Raw genomic sequence first — 13,010 nt, 5'->3', positions numbered from 1 at the left:
TGGAGAATTAAAGCATCCCAATTCTGATTGGTTGCTTAGATCAGGTCCGAGAGGGGGGAAGGGCATGACAGATGAAGGGTTGATGCCTACCTGGTCCTTTGGTTGTAGGTTGTAATTAAAGTGACAGTCTAAGATGACTCTGTTTTCTGACTGAGTGCTGATGAGGTACTGTTGCCCACTGGTTTAGCAACATGCCATTCTGTTTGGCTCTTAGGAACAACTGAGAGTCTCCACACCAACTGGTCAGCAGGCGTTAAGAGGTCCGACTAGTTTCTATATGACGAGGGTGCCCACTGCTGTTCGGACTAGGGAGTTCTGCGCTCTGGTGGGACGCTAGGTTGGTTCGTGCGGAATGCCTTCTGCCTGTCGTTTTTTCTTTGCATTCGGACTAAGGACGGGCCTGGGAACTGACTGGTTGCCTACAAAACTTTGAGATGGAGGACTCAACGCCGATCACTAGCAAATATTGAGGATTTACCGATTCTTTAGCCTGGTCTCATGCGATTGATAAGAGGGCGGGGAAATTGAAGTCCGCAATAGCGCAGATTTGATTTGCTACTGGCGGAAAGTGTCCATAGACCTTGGAGGATCTGGGTCTCCACCCCACTCCTGACTTGGTCTTAGCCAACAGGGAAAATGGCACCTCAGGCGAGGACAGGGCCTGCGACAAACGGAGGACTCCTATTGGCAGAAGCCACCTTTTCCACTTCACTATTGGTCCGCTCCGTTAGGCGGGGAAGCTGCAAGAGCGGGGCGGAACTGGGGCTGTTTCAGAGCCCGAGATTCAGGCTGGAGAGTCGCAGACCTGTGCTAGGAAGTCGCTCCGCGATCGCGCCGCCTAGGTGAGTGTCCTCCACCCGCCTGCCTGCCCAACGTGCCCAGGCCCTTCATGACAGCCTTCTGCCTGCGAGCCCTGCCGTACCCTGCGCCTGCGCGGGACCCGGGCCCTAAAGCCGGTTGTCCAGACGACGGAAGACTCGCCCTCTCGTTGGGCAGCTGCAGTGGAAGGTTCTGGTTATGATTGGTGGTCTCTGGGCTTGGTTCCCCTTTCTCCTGGTTAGCGCCGCCCGTGATACCCCCTGCCTTTGCTACTCCTGGTGTTTGGCAGCATGGCACAGTAATTGCCTGGGGTCTTCTGCTTTTGGAACGCGGTGCTCTGGGGCCAGAGCTCTGATTGGTCATCTCTGCAGCCCCCCCCCCCACCGAGCTGTGTTTCCAGGACCCGGGGGGTGGGAATAACCCTGCCGCCCTCTACCCCTCGCAGTGCACCTAGGCTATATCTAGGTTCCTGTGTCTTTCCAACCAAACTGAGCCTCAAGTGCTAGGACCTGGCTTGGTGACAGTTACTCCCCCACCAGACTGACCAATGAGGTCTGGGGCCAGGACTGATTCCTGTGTGTCCTAAGCTAGATTGTGACACCCCCCAACCCCACCCCCTTCCCGGCCCCAGGGCCAAGTCTGTAACTGGTAATAGTAACTATAAATCGATATTGCTGTCTATGGAACCTGATGATTCCCCCACAGAGCTTCAGGGGCCTCTGCTTAGGTGCCTTGGATGCCTTGAAACCTGCTACATAAGAAAATGTTAGGCTAGCCGGGTGAGTTGGCACACGCGGGAGGCAGAGGCTGGTGGATCTCTGTGAGTTCGAGGCCAGCCTGGTCTACAAAGCCAGTCTGGGACACACAAAGAAACCATGTCTGGGGCCATGGCAAGAAAAGAAGGAAGGAAGGAAGGAAGGAAGGAAGGAAGGAAGAAAGGAAGCGTTAGAATGTATCACAGTGAAGGAAAGTTAGGGAGTTTATTGAAGTTTAAAGACAAGCTGCACTTGAGAACGGATGTTCGGGAAGGAACGTACCTAGGTGCTGAGCAGAAGCTATGTATCTGATTTGGTGGTCTGGAAGCTACCTAACCTCAAAGTTGGTTTATGTATTTGAATATAGCATCTTGCTATGCAGCTCTGGCTACCCTGGAACTTTCTATGTAAACCAGGCTAGCTTGAAACTCATGGCAATCCTTCAGCCTCAGCCCCCACCCAGATGGTTGGGATTTCAGGTATGTGCTACCACACAGTGTTATGACTACGTTTAAATATTAGGGGAGTATGTGCAAGTACTTCTTTTCCGGTTTTTTCGAGACAAGGTCTCTCTGTGTAGCCTTGGCTGTCCTGGGCTCGCTTTGTAGACCAGGCTGGCCTCGAACTCACAGAGCTCTGCTTGCTTCTGCCTCCGGAGGGCTGGGATTAAAGGCGTGCGCCACCACTACCCCAAATGGACATTTTTTAAAATCCATTGTCCCTGAAGACCAGGTTTCAGTATATTGTAGTGACTTGCAGGTGAAGAAGGTAAAGGCGTTGATCAAAGGAATCTTTATACGTATCTGAGGACAGTGGACTTCAGTGATATGGTTCTTTTACAGGTGGCGCACGCTTTTAATCTCAGCACTCAGGAGGTGGATCTCTGTGAGTTCGAGGCCAGCCTGATCTACAAAGCGACTCCTAGACAGCCAAGGCTAACACAGAGAAATCCTGTCTCAAAAAACAAAAACAAAGGATGTGCCACCATGCCCAGATCTTAATCCATGCCCAGATCTTAATCCAGCTCTTACAAATTCTTAATCCAGTCTTACAAGTCGTGCTGTCAAATAATAGATCAAGCTCACTTATATGTCTTGTTGCAAACTATTTGGATTTTGTTTATCTCACCACGTGCTTTCTGTTTCCACAGGTTTTTCTGTTCCTTTTTTTCTCCTTGTTTATCTACAAGCTGCCAGCGGCCCATAGGAACATGACCACCAATATGGGTCCTTTGCACCCATACTGGCCCAGGCACCTGAGGCTGGACAACTATGTGCCAAATGACATCCCAGCCTGGCAGATCGTGGTTGGCCTATTCTCCATCTCTGGGGTCTTAATTTTCAGCACATGGCTGTTGTCTGGTCGAGCTTCGGTTGTCCCACTTGGAACTGGGCGTCGGCTGGCCCTGTGCTGGTTTGCTGTGTGCACGTTCATTCACCTTGTGATCGAGGGCTGGTTCTCTTTGTACCATGACAGCCTTCTTGAAGACCAAGCCATCTTATCTCAACTCTGTGAGTCCTAAGTTCTTGTACTGTGGGAGGGAATTTTCTGGGTAGAGATTCCATTCGATAGTTACCCACCTAGAAATGATTTCATTTTTTAAAAAAATTCTGTTCACTTTTTTTTTAAGCCTAAGTAGTTGTTATCTGTGCTGGGAATCTTTTTTTTTTAATTTATTGATTTTTATTTTATGTGCTTGTGCCTTGTCCGTGTGCATGGAGGCAGGAAGAAGGCATCAGATGCCCTGAAACTGAAAATAAGGATAGCTGGGCTTTTTTTAAATCCTTTTTTTTTAGCTTTTCATCTTATTTTGTTTTTGTTTTGGGGTTTTTTTTTTAAGGGGAGGCTATTGAGACAGGGTTTCTCTGTGTAGCTCTGGCTTTCTTGTAAACTCTCTTTATAGACTAGGCTGGCCTCAAACTCACAGCAATTTGCCTGCTTCTGCCTCCCAAGTGCTGGGATTAAAGGTGTGTGCCACCAGAACCGGTTGTTTTTTTTTTTTTTTTAAGTAATTTATTTAATTTCTATTTTATGTGCATTGGTGTGAGAGTTTCAGATCTCTTGGAACTGGAATTATAAACAGTTGTGATCCGCCATGTGGTTGCTGAGAATTGAACCCAAGTCTTTTGGAAGAACAGACAGTGCTCTTAACCACTAAGCCATCTCTCCAGCCCCCAATGTTTTTGTTTTTTAATTAATACTTTTATCTTATTTTTATGTACATGGGCATTTTCCCTACACGAATGTCTGTCTACTTCATGCATGCGGTACCTGCAGAGGTCAAAAGAGGGAATTGGGGAGCTGCAGAGATGGCTCAGAGGTTAAGAACACTGGCTATTCTTCAAAGGTCCTGAGTTCAATTCCCAGCAACCACATAGTGATTTTATTTTATTTTATGCCAGGAGGTGGTGGCGCACATCTTTAATCCCATCACTTGGGAGGCAGAGCAGGAGGATCTATGTGGGTTTGAGGCCAGCCTGGTCTACAAAGCAAGTCCAGGACAGTCAAGGCTACACAGAGAAACCTTCTCTTGGGAAAAAAAAACCCCACATAATGGCTCACAACCATGTATAATGTGATCTAGTGCTCTCTTCTGGCATGCTGGCTCACATATAGGCAGAGTACTGTATAAATAATACATAAATCTTTTTTAAAAGAGGGAATTGGGACCCCTGGGACTGGAGTTAAGGAGGATTGTGAGCCATATGTGAGTGCCTTGGCCTCTGGAAAAGCAGTCAATACTCTTTTTTTTCTGTTTTGTTGTTGTTGTTGTTGTTGTTGTTGTTGTTGTTGTTGTTGTTGTTTGGAGACAAGGTTTCTCTGTGTAGCCTTGGCTATCCTGGACTCTTTTGTAGATCAGGCTGCCCTGGAACTCACAGAGATCTGTCTGCCTCTGCCTCCCAAGTGAGTGCTTGGATTACAGGCGTGCACCACTACGCCCAGCCCAGTCAGTGCTCTTAACCACTGAGACATCTCTCCACACATGCACTGCTCATCATAGGCTTTTTTTTTTCCTGAGGCAGAGTTTCATGTAGACCTGACTTGTTTGAAATTTGCTTTGAAGATCAGGCTGTCCTTGAATTGACCCCGATCAACCAGTTCTGCCACCCAAGTGCTTGGAATGAAAGGGTATGGTACCATGCCCCACCCAGTTAGGAGCAGTTGTAAGCGTCCACCTGGGCACTGAACCCAGATCCCCTGCAAGAGTAGTGAGGTTTTGTTTTGTTTTGTTTTTTAATCTGGGGGCTGGAGAGATGACTCAGAGGTTAAGAGCACTGTCTGTTCTTCCAAAGGTCCAGCAACCATACGGTGGCTCACAACTATCTATACTGAACTCTGGTGCCCTCTTGTGGCCTGAAGGTGTACATGCAGGCAGAATAGTGTATAATAAAATAAATAAATCTTTTTTTAAAAGATTTATTTCTTACTATGTATACACTGCTCTGCCTGCATGTACACCTGCAAGCCACAAGAGGGAATCAGGTCACATTATAGATGGTTGTGAGCCACCATGTGGTTGCTGGGAATTGAACTCAGGACCTCTGGAAAAGCAGATAGTGCTCTTAACCTCTGAGTCATCTCTCCAGCCCAAGCAGCAAGTTCTTTATCCTCCACTGAGCCATCTCCCCACACCCCCAACTTGTTTGTTTGTTTGTTTGTTTTGAGACAAGATCTCACTGTATGGCTTAGGCTTGCCTGGAACTCTAATGTAGACAAGGCTGGTCTTGAACTCACAGAAATTCTCCTGCCTCTGCCTCCCAGGAGCTGAGATTAAAGGTCTTTTCTACCACACCCAGCCTGTTATGTTAACGTTTTGATTGCACACATACTCACAGGAATCAATACCAAATCATTTAAAGAAATATACAGTGAAAATCTGCTTTCTGTCTACCATGTCTCTTCCGAACTCCAATAGTTATTTTAGGGGCAAGATTGTAGCTCCATAGTGGAGCATGTGTGGAGCATGGACAAGACCCTGAATTCCATTCCTAGCACCAAAAATGTATGTTTTTTTCAGAGTTGATTTATATTTAAGTCACACACATAAACCTCATTTTACTTGACTGTGAAAGAAGGTAATAGTAAGTACCACACGTACTATGTAAAGCATTAGAGCAGTGGCAAGCAGTAGGTGCTCCTTAAGGGTTCATGTTTATTATTACCTTTTACTTAAATGCTACCATGGTATATATGTACTTCCAAGTGTTGCTTTTAAAACTGAGGTTACTAAAGACAGGAGGCAGTGTGGCACACGCCTTGAATCCCAGCACTTGGGAGGTAGAAGCAGGCAGAATTGCTGTGAGTTCGAGGCCAACCTGGTCTAGAGAGCAAGTTCCAGGATAGCCAGGGCTACGCAGCGAAACCTTGTCTCTTCATCTATTTCTATTTCCCCCAGGGAAAGAGTATTCCAAGGGAGACAGCCGATATATCACGTAAGTCTTTTGCCCATCAGTGGAAACGTGTGTTGGTTTGTGACAGTGGTGAGTTGGGGCCACTAGCAAGAGTATGGTGATGCCACTGTCCATCTTTTCTCTTTGCAGTAGTGACAACTTCGTTGTCTGTATGGAGACTCTCACAGCTATTGTCTGGGGACCAGTCAGCCTGTGGGTAGTGATCGCCTTTCTCCGCCAGCAGCCTTGTCGATTTATCCTACAGCTTGTGGTCTCTATGGGTGAGGAGAAAGCCTATACCTGTCACTACAAGGGTTAACAGGGGAGTCTATAGACAGGCACATCCCTACTGGTGAGATCTCCTAGGTTTTCCATTCAGGCATGAGACATGCTGAATTATCAACTCCTCGGTGTTCTGAAACAACCAAATCCCTCTCTGAGCTTGTCTCTCCAGCAAGAAGGTACATTTCTCCAGGGGCGTGGTGGCCCACACCTTTAATCCCAGCTTCTCAGGAGGCAGAGGCAAGTGGATGGCTGTGAGTTTGAAGCCAGCCTAATCTGCAGAGTGAGTGCCAGGCCAGCCAAGGCTACACAGAGAAGCACTGTCTTGAAAAACCAAAACAAACAAACAAAAGAATGTACATTTCTTTTCTCCATCAGAGTTTCCTATGAAGGTTACATGAGGTAGTCTGTGCTGCCCAAAGTTCCTTGGTCCTCCCAGACCATGACCTAAAGTGTTAGCTTTATTTATTTATTTATTTGAGGGTTTTTTTTTTGGGGGGGGTTGTTTTGTTTTTGTTTGGTTTTTGGTTTTTTCCGAGGCAGGGTTTCTCTGTGTAGCCTTGACTGTCCTGGAATTGCTTTGTAGACCAGGCTGGCCTCGAACTTACAGAGGTCCGCCTGCCTCTGCCTCCCAAGTGCTGTATCACCACCCAGCATTAGCTTTTTTTCCTTTGCTTATAAGAGCTCCCTTTAATCCTGAAATCCCAAGTTGTCATGAGGTCTAGGATTCTTTTTTTTTTTTTTTTTGCTTTTCGAGACAGGGTTTCTCTGTGTAGCCTTGGCTGTCCTGGACTTGCTTTGTAGACCAGGCTGGCCTCGAACTCACTGAGATCCACCTGCTTCCCAAATGTTAGGATTAAAGGCGTGCGCCAGCACACCCGGGTGAATTCTAGAATTTCAAGATTACCTTCAGTTCTAGGATGAGCTGTCCTCAGTTGAATTCTCCATGTACTTGCTGAGTGTGATGGTACATGCTTATAAGCCTAGCCTTCAGAAGGCTGAGGCAAGGAAGGGGGTTGTGCCTTTATAGTCAACCTAGGCTACAGAGCAAGACATGCACGCACGCTCGCACGCACGCACGCAGGAAGAGGGGGGGGGGAGATGGAGGGTTGGAAAAAAGGGAAGAAAGGATAGAAAAACAACTCTGGTTTCTGGAACTTGTGCCTTGTGATATCTCAGATTTCCAGCTTTGGTATTTTTGGAAGAGTGATGTGGGAAGTGCCATGGAATAGGGTCTAGCTTAGCCTCCTTGACCTCACAAGGGCTTTTCCTTTTTTTTGCCTCCCACAGGTCAGATTTACGGGGATGTGCTGTACTTTGCGACAGAGCTACGTGACGGACTCCAGCATGGAGAGCCAGGCCACCCCGTTTATTTCTGGTTTTACTTTGTTGTCATGAATGTAATCTGGATGGTGGTACCTGCAATCCTTATGTTTGATTCCATAAAGCACCTCACTGCTGCCCAGAGTGTGTTGGACAGCAAGGTCATGAAAACTAAGAGCAAGCGTAACTAACGAGCGGTCCAGTGGGCTGGGACCTTGCTATAGGGTGCTCTTCCCACCTACCGGGAGACTTAAATCCTCCTCCCACAGGCTGGAGGGTCAGGACTCTCCGATTTGTCACGCTCAGGGTGAGCACAAAAGGGGCCAGAGTGAGGAAGGGTAGGGAATAGTGGGCTTGCTGTCTGCAACCTCTGCGGAAGGGCGCCAGAGAAGGCGAGAGGCCTATAATGGTGGCAACTTTCAAAATCAGGAAATAAAATATCTTTAATTATAACATCGAGAGCTATTTAATGACTAATCCCGGAAATGTCATATAACTAACCCCACAAACCTCTCCCATCACTTAGTTATCCATAGGCCTCCATCATGGGGGGGTGGGGGGGGCTTGCAAACCCTTAACACTGACTCCACACACTGCCATAACTTACCCTGTGGAATCTACAAGTTACTACATAGACTTTCTTTCAAGATCACCATGTCACTTATCCTATAAATCCTGCCAGTAATCCCATAGGTCCCTTATAATAGCTTGAGCTGTCATAGCAAAGTGATATAGATTGAGCTTTTTTGTTTGTTTGTTTGCTTGCTTGTTTGTTGAGACAGGGTTTCTCTTGTACGCCTAGTCTGCTTTGTAGACCAGGCTGGCCTCGAACTCACAGCGATCCGCCTGCCTCTGCCTCCTGAGTGCTGGGATCAAAAGCATGTGCCATCACCACCTGCCTTAGATTGAGCATTTTAAACAGCAGACATGGGAAATTCTCAGTACTGGGGCCAGTTAGTAGAGGTGTCAGAAAGTTTGGCTTCATTTTTTCACCACCACCACCCCAAAGCCTCTGGGTTCTCAGATACTCTCAAATCTCCCTGCTTCTGCTGTTTGTATGTGAACAACTTGCCTCTTATTAGGACAACCATTCAGACTGGATTAGGGCCCACTGTGACAGCCTCATTTTTTTTCTTTCTTTCTTTCCTTCTTCTTCTTGGTTTGTTTGTTTGCTTGTTTGTTTTTTCCTGACAGGGTTTCTCTGTGTAGCCTTGGCCGTCCTGGACTCACTTTGTTGACCAGGAAGGCCTTGAACTCATAGAGATCGCTTGCCTCTGCCTCCCAAGTGCTGGGATTGTTTTTGTTTTAGTTTAGTTTTGTTTTCCACGTCCAGCTCTTTTTTTTTTCCCCTGAGACAGGGTCTCTCTGTGTAGCCTTGGCTGTCCTGGACTCCCTTTGTAGACTAGGCTGGCCTCGAACTGACAGAGATTGGCCTGCCTCTGCCTCTCAAGTACTGGGATTAAAGGCGTGTGCCACCATGCCCAGCTTTCTTAATCACATCTTTTAAAAACTCTTATCTCCAAGAGTCTTCTTGGTCACCTCCTAAGGTTCTAGGAGTAAGGACTTGAATATATATGATCATAAAGAGGACACAGTTCAAGCCATAACATTCCCGCCCTCTGGACTCCCTAAATTTACATCCTTCTTGGATGCACACCTCTTTTAGCTTCATCCCTCATCCTCAAAGCTTTCACACATTCTAGAATTAACTTTTTGGGGATGAGGTTAGAGTGCTAGAGATCCAAGGTTCTTAAACGAGGGCTCTATCCCCAAGTCACATTCATCAGTCATGAGTGAACTTTGTTGCTTGCTTGCTTGCTTTTTTGTGTGTGTTTGAGTCACGGTCTCATTATATAACCTAAACCAGCCTTGAACTCACTATGTAATCCAGGCTGGCAGCCTGTCAAATGCTAGGATTACGGGTGTGTGCCATCATGCCTAGCTTTTATGACTGGTTGATTGACCAATTGATTGATTGATTTGGGGACAAGGTCTTGCTATGTATTCCAGGCTGATCTTGCCACAAAGCCCAGGTTGAAGTTAAACTGGTGATCTCCCTGACCCTTCTAGCTCAGCTTCTCCAGGGCTGAGATCAGGCATATGCTACCATGGGTTTTCAAAAAATGTTCCTTGATCTTATGTGTATAGCTGGTTTTTGTGTATCGTGTGTGTGTGTGTGTGTGTGTGTGTGTGTGTGTGTGTGTGTGTGTGACCTCTGGAGGCCAGAAGAAGGTATCAGGTCCCCTGGGATCGGATGGCTTGAGTCACTATGTAGGTGCTAGAAGAGTAGCCAGTGCTCTTAACCCCTGAGCCATCTCTCCCCTAGCATGGAGGGTTTTTGTTTTGTTTTGATTTTTTTCAAGACAGGGTTTCTCTGTGTAGCCTTGGCTGTCCTGGACTCACTCTGTAGACCAGGCTGGCCTCGAACTCACAGGAATCCGCCTGCCTCTGCCTTCTGAGTGCTGGGATTACAGGCGTGCGCCACCACAGCTGGCCTGGCATGAAGCTTTAATCCCAAATATCACCTAAATATAAACCTAAGACTTGAGGTATAATTCATCCTGAGGCAAGAACTCCTATTTTATCGTTGAATGGGGGGGGGGGAGGGGTGGCGTGGCGGGGGAGGAATAAAGAGGAAAGGACAGGACATGACTGCTCCTCAGTGTGGTGGCAGAGAAAGTTTATTATAGATATGTGGGAGGGCAGTGTCAGAGACATCTGCAAGAGCCCAAAGTGGCCATGTCCAGACTGAGCTGGGCCCTGTGGGGAGAAGGGGAGAGAAAGGGAGAGGGAGGAACCAGGTAAAGCAGCCAGGAGGGCAAAGCTACAAAAGGGGCAGATAAAACAAAAAGGATGGATTATTTGAAGAAGGGCAGCCTAGACCCTCCCACCCCCACCCAGGCTGCAGAGTTTGGGGTAGAGGGTGGGGTATGCCAGCCACAGCCTGTAACAGGTGGGGGACTGAGGGATGCCAGGTCCGCTTTAGTATGTTAAATAGGCACCTCAGCCACTTATACCAGGTTTGAAACTTCATAGCTGTGAACCTGTAAAATGAGGTGCGTTTCCTTCCTGTTTACTAAATGCAAATGCCAAAGCCTGGAAGTGGCTCACAGCTTTAATCCCAGCCCTGGAGAGGCAGAAGCAGGTAGCTCTCTCTGAGTTCAAGGCCAACCTGGTCTACATAGTGAGTTCTGGGACAGTCAGAGCTACATAGTGAGACCCTAACTTAGAAAAAAGAAAAGCAATGGCAGGAGAGGTAGAAAATCCCGTTCCAGGACGAAGAACTTGAAACAAGAAAGGGATCATAGGTTGCAAGTAAGTTAAAATTCTATTCAATGTTAAATATCCTTGGCTTGATGCTCTGTCTTCCGGGTAGGGGTCCTGCCTCAGAACCTGCTGAGGCCAAAATGTTACTGGCAACCCTGAGTGGCAGCTTGGCCCACTAAAATCAAGAAAAGGCCTGCCTTTCAGAAAGCCACTTCTAGCCGGATGTTGTGGTGCACGCCTTTAATCCCAGCACTGGGGAGGCAGAGGCAGGCGGATCACTGTGAGTTTGAAGCCAGCCTGGTCTACAAAGCGAGTCCAGGACAGCCAAGGCTACACAGAGAAACCCTGTCTCGAAAAAACAAAAAACAAAAACAGAAAGCCACTTCTTTTTTAATTGCTGTGTACCGCTCATGTTTCTGTTAAGTAGTAAGGAGAAACCAGATTACAACACTTTCTTTTTTCTTTTTGTTTGCTTTTGTTTTTTTTCAGCTAGGTTCTCATGTTGTAGTCCAGGCTGGCCTACGACAAAGTACGTAGCCAGAATTGCCTAAAACTAAAACTCATGGCAGTCCTCCTGCCTCGGCCTCCTGAGTGATGGGAGTGCAAGTGAGCCACCATCCCCCTCCCCCCAGCATTCTTCAGTGCATTTCTTAGAGATCTCAACTAAAACTCCAAGTTCATCACTTACAAGTTCTGCCTTTACTGGAATAATTTCTTTTTTTTTTTTTTTAAGATTTAATTATTATGTATACCATGTTCTGTCTGCATGTACACCTGCAGGCCAGTAGAGGGCACCATTATAGATGACTGTGAGCCACCATGTGGTTGCTGAGAATTGAACTCAGGAGCTCTGGAATAGCAGTCAGTGCTCTTAACCTCTGAGCCATCTCTCCAGCCTCTACTGGAATAAATTCAATCAAGGTCTTCACCTTCCTTCTAGTTATCTTGTGGGTTTTTTGTTTTGTTTTGTTTTGTTTGTTTTTTGTTTGTTCTTTTGTTTTTGAGACAGGGTTTCTTCCTATAGCCCTGGCTGTCCTGGAATCCCTTTGTAGACTAGGCTGGCCTTGAACTCACAAAGATCTGCCTGCCTCTGCCTCCCAAATGCTGGGATTTAAGGTGTGAGCCACCACGCCCGGCTATCTTGTGTATCTTATTTCCATGTCAGATCTCAACAGAAGCCCCCATAATGTCCATATTTTTACAACAGTATTTATTTGTTTGTTTATTTATTTATTTTGGGGTTTTTGAGACAGGGTTTCTCTGTATAGCCCCAGCTGTCCTGGGCTCACTTTGTAGACCTGGCCAGTCTTTTTAATTTTTCTTTTAAAATTCTTTTTATTTTGTTTTATGTGTATGGGTATTTTGTTTGCATGTCTGTTTATGTACCACATTCATGCAGGGTCCCCTGAGGTCAGAAGAGGGCAATTGGATCCCCTGGACCTAGAATAAGAGACAGTTGTGAGTTGCCATATGGGTGCTTGGGAATGGAACCTGGGTCCTCTGGAAGAGCAGCCAGTGCTCTCAGCAGCTGAGCCATCTCTCCAGCCCCATACCTACATACATAGCTGTTGTCTTAATCTGCTTGGGCTGCTCTAACTAAATGCACTGTAAGCTATGTGTTCTATAAACAACATAAACTTCGTTAACAGTTCTAGAAGCTAATAATAACAGATCGGGTATCTAGTGAGGGCCACTTTTTTACTGTGTACTTGCATAGTTGAAGGTTTAGAACTCTGGTCTTTTCTTATATGGCCACTAAATTCTATATCCACCTCCTCATTGTCACACTGAAGATTTGGTGTCAACATAGGAATGGTGAGACACAAGATTGAGAGTATAAAAAATCAAGGCCTTTAGCTGGGTGTGGTGGCACACTCCTGCAATTCCAGCACTCAGGAGGCAGAAGCAGACAGATCTCTGTGAGTTTGAGGCCAGCCTGGTCTACAAAGAGAGTCCAGGACAGCCAAGGCTACACAGAGAAACTATGTCTTGACAAAAAAAAAAAGACTTTTAAAAGTACATACCTCAGCCTGGCATGGTTTAATCCCAGCACTCAGGAGGCAGACGCAGGTGGATTGCTGTGAGCTCGAGGCCAGCCTGGTCTACAACACAAGTCCAGGACAGCCAGGGCTACACAGAGAACCCCTGTCTCAAAAAACAAAAACCAAAAACC

The 13,010-nt window shown here is 46.7% G+C and overlaps 1 protein-coding gene across 2 annotated transcripts; it reads left to right on the top strand.

Annotated features, from left to right (window-relative positions):
* Positions 1–694: 694 nt before the first annotated feature.
* EBP (EBP cholestenol delta-isomerase) lies at positions 695–8,023 on the top strand. Of its 2 annotated transcripts, none has more exons than XM_084790234.1 (5): positions 695–842; positions 2,725–3,085; positions 5,971–6,007; positions 6,116–6,246; positions 7,538–8,023. In XM_084790234.1, exons 2-5 carry the CDS (start codon positions 2,785–2,787, stop codon positions 7,759–7,761), a joined length of 693 nt encoding a protein of 230 aa, XP_084646360.1. In that variant the 5' UTR covers positions 695–842; positions 2,725–2,784; the 3' UTR covers positions 7,762–8,023. The 2 variants fall into 2 exon arrangements, with proteins under 2 accessions (XP_084646360.1, XP_084646359.1); XM_084790233.1 differs by lacking the exon at positions 695–842 and adding an exon at positions 968–1,056.
* The last annotated feature ends 4,987 nt before the right edge of the window (positions 8,024–13,010 follow it).

Source organism: Acomys minous (assembly GCF_964271855.1).
Source record: "Acomys minous genome assembly, chromosome: 7".
NCBI lineage: Eukaryota > Metazoa > Chordata > Mammalia > Rodentia > Muridae > Acomys > Acomys minous.
This window is presented reverse-complemented; position numbering and strand designations above follow the sequence as displayed.

Excerpts from the sequence above, each read along its gene's own strand:
- EBP (XM_084790233.1), top strand. The coding sequence starts at position 1,018 with ATGATTGGTGGTCTCTGGGCTTGGTTCCCCTTTCTCCTG. Across the intron at positions 1,057-2,724 it reads CTTGGTTCCCCTTTCTCCTG|GTTTTTCTGTTCCTTTTTTT; the intron begins GTTAGCGCCGCC and ends CTGTTTCCACAG. Across the intron at positions 3,086-5,970 it reads AGCCATCTTATCTCAACTCT|GGAAAGAGTATTCCAAGGGA; the intron begins GTGAGTCCTAAG and ends TATTTCCCCCAG.